We start from the raw sequence: 10,689 nt of genomic DNA, 5'->3' as shown, positions 1-10,689 counted from the left end.
CCTAACCAAACAAGATCTCCTCTCTTCCTTGCGGTGTATCCCATGAGTCCCGCATCGACAAGCCTTGTCTTGTTCCTCCAGGTCTTGCCGAGCAGGAACAAGCGTCGTCCGAGTGCTTTCTTGAGTAAAACCATGTAGCGCTTCTTGGGATCTTCGAGTGGTGTGTGCTTTTTTGAAGAAAAAAGTACTCCCATCTTGGTGTAGCCCCCGAGCCTTGGATTGATTGAATAATCAACTCAAGGGTCTCGAATCTTCACACAAGTCATCATCCGAGTAGTTTTACGACGTCCAGCCCCCGAGCTTATGCGTTAGGTGAGCTGAAGGAACCACGTCGAGTACTCATTGGTGCTTACCCCTAGAGCTTGGAAGCTAGCTGAGCCATTGGAGATATTCCGAGCAGTAATTAGCGCTTATCCCTGAGTTTAGGAACTACTCTGTGCCTTTGGAGGTACGCTTAGTGTCCTAGAGCATTGTCGCCGAAGCTTGTTCTAAAAGAAAAGATGCATACATTATGTAGCATATTTGTAGAATATTGAAACTACTGAAATTTATTCAGTGATTAATATAAACATTTTGTTTCATGCTCTTATTTCATCCATATCTCTCCCGAGTAGTTAGCCTGTTACGTTTAGGCTCTCAGACCCTGTTTAGCCGCAGCCACTGCGTGTGTGAGATCTTTGTCTCGTATACGTGTACGAGCACTGCCATTTGCACAGCTGAGATCTTTGTCTCATGTATGTGTGCTAGCACTTAGGCGTAACAGGTGCACCTGAGGCTTTCACGAATTAAGGCGTGTTCTACTCAAGGAGATTATCAATGGCTAAGAGAAGACAGAAGTGAGTAGTCGGTGAGAGCGTGATTGTGCGCAAGAGTTTTCTGCCCTCCGGTGAGTATTCGGCGAAGTGTAGCTCTGGAGGGTAATTCCCGTCGAGAGACGTACACAAATAGGTAGTCGGCATGTTGCCCTGCATGCGGGAGACAAGTTAGAAAATTAATTAGAAAAGTGACTTAGCTTGATTCGTGAACGATTGTCGACGAAGCTGTGGCGATCGTTGATGAAGCTGACTAGTCAAAGCTGATTCCGACTAGTTGCCAATGATATGAAGCCCGCCCCCGGCTAGTTTTCTAGTCGAGGTCGTTGTCGGTGGGCGTCGCGCGGCGTAGTCAAAGTAGTCCATCTTCAAATAGTTTTTTAGTTGAGACGAGTAGTTGAGGTTGTCATCGACGGGTCGCCGAGCGCCCTTGCGAAGTTGAAGTAGTCATTGATGAGGTAGTTTGCGGCCAGATGTCGATGCTGCTGACTTGTTGTGGTGCAAACTTCTGGTAGCTTCTTTGGTATAAGTAAAAGAATTCTTCCGCCAGGCGCACATAATTTTCGCAATTTGATCTAGCGTTGCATGGTTAACAGCGGCACATCAGCCTTAAGTAGCTAGAACATGTTGCGGCAGTGTAGCACATGGCCTTGACCCCGTAGGTCTAGATGAGCAGCAACTTTTGTGGTGGCATTTTTGGAGTGCACGTAATTGAATTCCACTAATTTGACCTCAGCGGCTGGAAACAGTTAGCTGCCTCGGTATGCTATCTTTGATGCCTTCCGTGGATAGCAGGAACACGGCATAGCTTGAATAATAATCAAAACGGATTCCTGGTAGGACTCTGGCCCAATGCCATTGCCTTGATCCTGTCGTGGACAGCGGCGGGTCAATTGCCTCTCTTCGGTCGACCGTGGTATACGACCTCAGATGGTAGCACGTACTCAAGTCGATCTTGTAATAATGGGGAATTTCATCCAGTCGGCGAGTTGTGATTGTCGGCACATAACAACAACCACACCATGCCGAGTAGATTGATCTTGATGATGAGGACCTTCAAGCTCTCAGATGCAAATTCATCGAAAGCCCCTACCTGGCACACCAGCTGTCGATGTTTCACCACTGATAGCCTGCCACGAGGGTACACGGGGCAGTTTGTTCGGGCTTCGGCATATGCAAAACTCGACGGTAAATGCAAGAGACAGTCGATTTATCCTGGTTTGGGCCCTCAACCGTGATCGAGTAATAGCCCTACATCTAGTCGGCGTTAGCCTTTGCGTTGGATTGATTGTAAAGTGTTGTGTTATCTCTAACTCTCCCTCTGACCTCCCCATCTAAGGAGCCCTGCCCTCCTTTATATAGTTAGGAGGCCAGAGTCCTAGTCGATTTATAATGTAGAGTCCTAGTAGGATTATAGGGTAGTATTACTACTAGGATTACATGGGAGAAATCCTAATCAAACTAGATCTCCTCTCTTCCTTGCGGTGTATCCCGTGGGTCCTGCATCGATAGATTCTTACATTATAACCGACTAGGAGACTTACCTCCTGGGATATATAAAGGAGGGCAAGGCTCCCTAGATCGGCAGATCATGACAAACAATCATACAAATTAATCCAACACAAAAGGCAACTCGCCGACTGGACGTAAAGGCTATTACTCGATCACGAGAGCCCGGACCAGTATAAACTATTTGTCTCTTTTCATTTACTGTTGAGTTTTGTGTACGTCGAAACCCTTCAATCATCATTCTAGATAACCCCGTGACAAAGTTGCCGGTCATCAAACACCGACAGCTGGCGCGCCAGGTAGGGGCTTTCGGTGACTTCGCAATCGAGACTCGACGGACCTCAAGATCATATCCACGTCGCCAGCGGGATCAACTTTCATCGACTTGCGGTGATTCGACAATTGGACACTCCGGGGCAGCGGCTCGCATCATCAACTGGGCACCCTAAGCCAGTTTGTGGCAACAACTATCGTGCATGGAGACATGGAGTTCATTAATCCATAGGCCATCAGCCTACGATGACCATCGGCCGTAGCATTAGCTCCAAGTCCTAGATTCCGATCTGTCAAAGATCAATATGAGAGAGAAAGCCGGCGAATACATCCATGGTGATGTCAACAATCTGTGCCGAATCTAATCTAATCAGAGTATAAGTCGATCTTCAACGCCGCCTTCATCTCCGGCACGCGTCAAAATAGGAATTTCGAAATCAAGGTTTTAAGCGATCAAGGCATTGATCCACGACCGCACATGGTAAGTTGGATGAAGGTACGAACCATGTGCAGGCCACAAAAACTTGCATGTGCATGTACATGTGCGTAGACATGCAGGACATGCTACACGCCCAAATTTGGCCCAAACGAAGACGACATGGACGAAGTGAATGTCAATCTTGATGTGTTTGGTCCGGTGGAGATGGATGGAGTTTGTTCTCATGTATACAACACTGTCATTGTCTCATAAGACAACTGTGGTGGAGGGTAGGAGTAGATGGAGCTCTTGAGAAGCTGGCGCAACCAGCAGCACTCGGTGATAGCGAGGACGACGGCATGGTACTCTGCTTCAACACACCTGGGTGCTCGACACCGGTGCTACATCGCATATGTCCTCCTTGGATGGTTGATTGCTCACTCGTCTCTCTCCCTCTTCTCCCTATATAATTGTGGACAAATGGTCAATCCATTCTCGCCCTTAGTTGTGGCACTTCCACACTTCCCACAGCTGACACTTCATTTTCTCTTAACAACATTCTCGTTGCCCTGCTCTAGTGTGCAACCTCCTTTCGGTTCGTCAATCCACCCGTGGCAACCATTGTTCTGTCGAGCTTCCGCACCACGTCACTGGCGCAACAATGGCTAGGAAGGAGCCAGGAATAATTTTAGCTTATCAAGATTGTATAAATTAGTGAACCATTCTAACATAGAATTATTCCAGGTGCTCAAACCAGAGGAACCAAACAAGCCCTTACTCTGTGCTTTGACAGGACGAGTGGCACATGTTTATTTTCTCTAGCCCTTGTTCGAGCAAGATCAGGTCAAGATGAATTCGTCAAGGGTACCTCAAAACAATCTCGCCAAAAGAGAATGGGGGCGTTTGGTTCTCTCCATCTACATTACCTTGTTCAGCTAAAATAAAAAGGATATAATTTGATTAATAGGCAAACTTGCGTTTAGACTTGCGTTGGTAAGAATTTTTTTTGAAACTGGCACGAAAGAGCCAATTTAGCTCACTTGCTGCTGCTAGCAAGGCACGACAAAGCTTGACAAAACTGGCCTTGTACCAGGTCTTTCATCTACACCCCGTTCAAAAATAAGTGCACATCTCGCACTCTGAGGAGTTAAACGTTCTAGATTTTTAGAAAATATTATTAATACTTGTATCTTTAAATATGTTTACTACAAAAATATATGACGTGATTTATCTAATGATGTTTATTTGGTATTATTGGTGCGAAATTTGACCAATAAGTAGATATTTGTAATTTTGTCGTGCGTTGTGATCGGATGTTGCCTAACACTCAATGACACATGATTTATACTGGTTCAGGCAACGTGCCCTACGTCCAGTTTCAGTCAGTTGGTGACTTTATTCCTGAGCCCAGGTGCTCGAAGTTTGCCGTGGGGTTATAAACGAGTAGGAATGAGAAGGGGGATGTTAAAGGCCCGGTCGGACTCTAAACCGAATGGAAGAGAGTGATGGGTGCTCTAACGTGCGCTAAGTATTAGAGCGTATGCTCTATATAGCCGTCGAGTTCTAGAGCTATTGAGCTGTTCGAGTCCTCAGGTCATTGAGTCCTCGAGTCGTCTAGCCCCCTTTGCTGGGAGAGAGCGTATCCCCTTTTATTGTTGAAAGGGATGGCCTTATAAGTCAGAGAGAAAGAGAGAGAGTGTATACGTGTGCTACCTGTTGCCCACGCTATCGGGTACAAGATGGTCTTCGACGTCCACAATACTGTTTATGTTCAGACGCATCTGGCAGGCTCTACCGTGTTCACCTGGTACGACAAACATCGCGTCTATAATATTGTTTGTGCTCTGACGTGTCTGGAAGGTTGTATAGTGCCCGTTTGGCATGGCCTGGTGGCACTGTCCTGTAGGTGCGCAGGGCATGGCAGAGTACGGTCCTCGGTATTACGGTTGACTTAAGCGCCTTACCTTATCTGCTCTGCCTGATCCCCGGGGCCTCACCGAGCGGGCGTCCCCAGTCGGTCGTTTCTAGTCGGCCCCGACCATGTCGGTCGGGAAAGAGCAACGAGCAGAGGTCCGACGTATCCTCGGTCGGAGAAAAATGTCAGAGTCAGACTGTGGTTCCACCTTGACCAGGCCTTCTGGCCGGGGATCGGATCGTTGTCTCGGCCTGTCATTATGTATCTGGGCCGGTCCAGGCGCGCGTTGTCGCTGCGTAGCCTGCTGGGTCAGGTTTTGCAGAAAAGCGGGTCCATTGGAGACCCCCGGTTTATGAACCCATTAGGTATCATAACAATAATACTTTTTGTATATTTTTTTTATATCTATATCCATATGTGTATCTAATATCAAAGAGCGAATGGATTCTTATAGCCATTTTTACTTTCCAAAATGCTCTTATGCCCTCCACATCCCATGACATGGATACACAACCTGTGCTCATACAGGTTAGAACGACTCGCATCCAGCGATGTTACAAAATTTTATTTGAAGATGTATCGGGTCCTATTGTAACACACAAGCACGTTTTTCATTAAAAAAAGACACAAGCTGATCAAAGTGCAAAGGGGAAAATCCATTTTACCCCGTTAACTATTGTGGTAGTCTGATTTTACTGCTCGAACTCCAAACCTAGACATCATAGCTCTGAACTCTTAAAATGATTTAAATTGCCTCTTGTTCCTTTTTGTTTTAGTTTTGAAGTTGATTTTTTTCTCCTTTTTTAGTTAAAAAATAAGATTATTAATCCACATAAAAATGTATATAAACTTCTAAAAATTCCAGGAAAAACATAGAAATAGATGGGGATAATCCAAATAAAATATTTAGGTCCCATCGAAATTTCTTCAGAAGCCTCTACAATTTATATTTAGCTCTATATGGCGATTATACTACAACAACACGTAGTTGAGAGTATAAAATAAACTTTTTGCAGCACAAAAAATGGTGCAACACCAACCGGGCCTTGTACCGCTGTTTCGTACCTGGGCCAGCTCATCCTAATGCAACCAACACGGCCTAAAACTGTAGGAAGCGGATCCATCCCTAAACGTTCATATGGGCCGGCCTTAAGAAGTTACATTTCGGACCAAAACAAGCGATGTCGTCTTCCTGGGTCCCTATAGCAGATACATCGAACCTGGACGCTTTCACTCGACGACAGGTCACTCGGAAAGGTGTCCAGGTTCAACGAACCTCTGCCCACTGCTGTAGATGGAAAATGCAGATGCGACGGATGGTTGGAGACTGAATCAGCAGTGCATCATCGTCGTAATGGCAGGCGATAACCACGAGCATTTTTTTTCACAGTCAAAATCCGGTGAATCCATGGCCTCGAAAAAACAGAGGAATCAGGAATGCCGCCGGCATGCCGTGCGTGAGATCGGCGAGAAGGTTTGCCAAACGCCAACTCTTCTCCCACGTCACGACACACCAAGAACAGCTTGGTTTCCCCGCGTTTGAGCTGTCCTTGCACCGAGGGTTCACAAATCACAAGAAATTGACCCCAAGCTCTTCCGATAATTTTGATTACAATTTGTTTAATTTCTTTTTATAAAATTTGCAAGAAGTCGTCTCTGGTTCGCAGCAAGTACAGCTTTCTTGGATCCTCGATGAATCACGAGAACACAACGGACGGTCGATTTCTAGCTTTTGAAGGATAGAGATGCCTGTGGCCAGGATAAATTTGGCCCGTTATAACGGAAGCAGAACAGAACAATTTTCTTCGCTGCAAAAATCAAACAGTTCAAATTCAAAAAAAAATCAAACAATTCTTTTCTACATTTATAGAAAGAAATTCTGCTGTTATTATATAAACTAGGAAACTACTATGGGAGTACTGGTATAAAAATAACAACAGCATCACGGCTGACACAGCTCTGTAGTTCGGGATCTTCCGTGGAAGATGCGGTGTGGCCTACCTCACACGCGACTGTGCGCAGACGGACATCGCGGCACATAGCATCCCAGCACCAACTGTCTTTCTCTTTCTCTGTTTTTTTTTTTTGTTTTACTACAAATGCATGTCCACCAACCGTGTTTTTGCTGTATTTCTATTTCTACCTATATTATTTATAGAAAAATTATTATATAAGGAAATAAAAATAAAATTCGGCTCGTCGCGTCGCGTCACGAATGCGGGTTGCCTTTTTGGCTCGCACGCTCTCCCTCGCGCTCGTGCGTGTGGTTCCCACCGCCGCCGCTCCGCCCTGCTGCTTCCAATTTCCCTCCCAAATAAAAACCAGCCGCAGCGGAGGCGGCGCGACGCGAACCCCCCTCCGAACCCGGCCGCGAAATTCTCCTCGCGGATTCCGCCGCCGCGTCCGTGTCCGTGTCCGCCCCTCGACGAGGTACGAATCGACGACTTCGTTGGAGCAGTTCCTGTTGTCGGCTGCGATTGATTCTCGGGGAGTGCTTTGGCGGTCTCGACGGGCGGTGAATCGTGCCTGTCCTCCGCTCCCTGCGTGGGTTAGGGTTCGTTCGGGATTCGGATTGCTCTGTCGGCCGAGGTAGTCCAGGGATCATCGGGTGGTTGGGGATGGTTGGTGCGGTCGTTGGATTGGTTTTCGGGTTCAAGTTCCTTTTGTTTCGGACAATGGTCGTGTTTGTAGAATAATATCGATTTGTTTTTTCTAGCTGTCATGCATGTAGTTTTGGCTCGAGCAGTGCTACGGATGTCTTTGGACTGCGAGTCTGCGAGGGTTGCTCCGAGTCCCATTGAACTGACTGAATCGGATTAGTTAATTTTTCATTTTTGCCTACTGTGTGTTGCTCCGAGTCCCCATTGAACTGACTGAATCGGATGGATTAGTTAATTTTTCATTTTTGCCTACTGTGTGTAGTTCGATCATTGCAGTGTGCTAAATGTTCTGATTGCCAGAAAACATAGGCTGTTTTGTTTCATTCATAAGATTATTCCTTAGTGACTTGCATTGTAGTATTTTTTTTTTCTTTAAAAGGTTCTGACCACATGCATATATTGGCAGGTTGCTGCGATAGATTCTTCATTCGGGTATTTGATGAGCGAGAATACAAAGCAACTGAGTACTGCAAGTTTGATGGTGTGATGCAACTTGGTTGAGGAAGCTGACTGCTTGAAGTGATCATGACGGACCATCTTGCTATTATTGCGTCCGAGTTAGGGGACGCAACAGATTTCGAGGTTGATGGCATCGACAACCTCAGTGAGAATGATGTCAGTGACGAGGAGATTGATGCTGAAGAGCTTGCCCGGCGAATGTGGAAAGACAAGGTCAAGCTGAAGAGGATCAGGGAGAGGCAGCAGAAGCTCGCTTTGCAGCGGTTGGAGCTGGAGAAGTCCAAGACAAAGAAGATTTCAGATCAAGCTCTCCGGAAGAAGATGACGAGGGCTCAGGATGGGATTCTGAAGTACATGCTCAAGCTGATGGAGGTGTGCAATGCACGGGGGTTCGTGTATGGGATTATTCCTGAGAAAGGGAAGCCTGTTAGTGGTGCATCGGATAACATTAGGGCCTGGTGGAAGGAGAAGGTGAAGTTTGATAAGAATGGGCCAGCAGCGATTGTAAAATACGAGGTTGAGCACTCGATGCTGAGTAATCCTAAGAGCAGTGGAGCCATGAACCAGCATAGCCTGATGGACCTCCAAGATGGCACTCTGGGTTCATTACTTTCAGCGTTGATGCAACACTGCAGCCCACAGCAGCGAAGCTATCCGTTGGATAAGGGTGTCCCGCCCCCTTGGTGGCCATCAGGGAATGAGCCATGGTGGCCTGCGTTGGGCCTTCCAAAGGGAGAAGTGCCTCCGTACAGGAAACCACATGATCTGAAGAAGGTTTGGAAAGTTGGTGTTCTGACGGGTGTGATCAAGCACATGGCCCCAAACTTCGATAAGATCAGAAATCGTGTAAGGAAATCAAAGTGTCTGCAGGACAAAATGACTGCAAAAGAGAGCCTCATTTGGCTTGGTGTTTTACAACGCGAGGAGAAGTCTATTCACAGTTTTGGCAGTGCTTTACTACCGATTGCCCAGCATAGTACTTCAGAGGACAGAACTGAGGGCATATATAGCAGCAGTGACGAGTATGATGTCGACCGCCTGGAGCAACCTCCTCGTTCTACATCATCCAAAGATGATGAGGGAGATGCTCAGCCTGTTTTGCAGATTAGAGGAGAGCAGACCTCAACTAGAGTGCCTAAGAGAAAGCGTCAAGATAAACCCTCCAAACAACTAGCTATTAGCAAGGAAGAAACGACTAAACCTAAATCTCAACAGGAGAGAAGGCCCTCAGCCCGTCCTCCAGTTTCTGAGGTTGAGGTTGAAGTGACACAAAGAAATGACAATCAGCCAGAAGTAGTGTGCAAAGCAGCTGATAATATGGACTTTATTGACCCAATTGATGTGTTGGGCATGACTAACCAGCCAACGAGCCCTAACCATGCCCCTACAATTGGAGCTTTGCAGCAGCACGGAGATTGTCAAGGGAATTTTCTATCTCCTGGTGCTGTGATCAACAACTACAACAGCAACCAGGCTGCAAGTGCTGCTCAATCAAGCACTTATCTGGGCGACCATCCCCTGGCTTGTGAAGGCAGTGATATTGCCAATTCATGGTCTGGACACTCCTTTCGGCAGGATATTGGTCTTGGGCCTATTGGTTTTAATCCTTCACCGGTTGTTCATCAGGGTTTGGCAATGCAGCAGCCACTACCACTGCCTATGGATCACCAAGCGCCTATCATGGGGACAGGAGCTCTAGTCGCGAATGGTTCTTACAGTCTCCCGACGGCAGGCAGTGGGAATTCTGGGACAATCGTTGGTGAGACCCACCAGCAGCTCATGGACGATCCTTTTTTTGGCGATGCCGGAGACAGCACTTTTGGTGGAATTCCTTTCAGCCTCGTTCCTTTCAGTAGTCCGATGCTCAACTTTGATGACTTGGTGGACGACGAGGACTTGATGCCGTACCTGGGCACATGACACAGGTAGTTTGTCTTTGAATGCCAGTTCTTTGGTTACCTACAACCTCTCTTATATGAATCTGCAAGTAAAATTGTAGTATTTCTTTTGTGTCGTGACATATGCCTGCGTGTCAAATTACTTACCAGTCTGGTTCTCCTGTTTGTAGTGTCCAGTGCATAACTGTGGTGTGGATCGGTGGTTCATGCTCGCGCAGCCTTCTACGGGGAGAGTTGGGTGACATGCTGGTGGAGTGTTGGGTGTTGAAGCAGCTGCTGCAGCTCGTGACCCATTCGCGGCGCCATCCTGAGATGGCCATTGCTTTGTAATATAATAACAAGAATAATGTAGTTTAGGGTGCTCTCTTGACTGTACTGGATGTCAAATGCCATATCGTCGTAAGCAGTGAACTTTATTTTTTTTCATCCGGAACAGTATTTTTCTCTCACAGATTCAGCAGTGAGCAGTAACTTTTCGGTTGCTACAGTGTTCTTTTTTTGTCGGCCGAACGCCCTTACGAAGCCGTTTGAAGGATTTCCGCAGCCGTGGTTCAGCTGCTGCCGGAGAATTTCCGCAGCCGTTTAAAGGATTTTATTTTATTTATTTATTGCGTGTACAGTTGTTTTTTTTTTTAGGTTTGCAGTAGCTTTGTGTCCTGCTTGTCTTTGTTTTTCTGCGTGGGGCATGCATTTGTAATCTTGCGCTAATGGCAGGCGTGAGCAGCGCTGCAGCGGCCATGGCAGA

The 10,689-nt window shown here is 46.7% G+C and overlaps 1 protein-coding gene across 1 annotated transcript; it reads left to right on the top strand.

Annotated features, from left to right (window-relative positions):
- The first annotated feature begins 7,160 nt into the window (after nt 1–7,160).
- On the top strand, nt 7,161–10,470 carry LOC136500987 (ETHYLENE INSENSITIVE 3-like 3 protein). The gene is made up of 3 exons (XM_066496477.1): nt 7,161–7,357; nt 7,994–9,971; nt 10,115–10,470. Exon 2 carries the CDS (start codon nt 8,113–8,115, stop codon nt 9,964–9,966), a length of 1,854 nt encoding a protein of 617 aa, XP_066352574.1. The 5' UTR covers nt 7,161–7,357; nt 7,994–8,112; the 3' UTR covers nt 9,967–9,971; nt 10,115–10,470.
- Nucleotides 10,471–10,689: the final 219 nt, after the last annotated feature.

The sequence above is a fragment of the Miscanthus floridulus genome, chromosome 13, assembly GCF_019320115.1.
Source record: "Miscanthus floridulus cultivar M001 chromosome 13, ASM1932011v1, whole genome shotgun sequence".
In the NCBI taxonomy this organism is placed as follows: domain Eukaryota; kingdom Viridiplantae; phylum Streptophyta; class Magnoliopsida; order Poales; family Poaceae; genus Miscanthus; species Miscanthus floridulus.
This window is presented reverse-complemented; position numbering and strand designations above follow the sequence as displayed.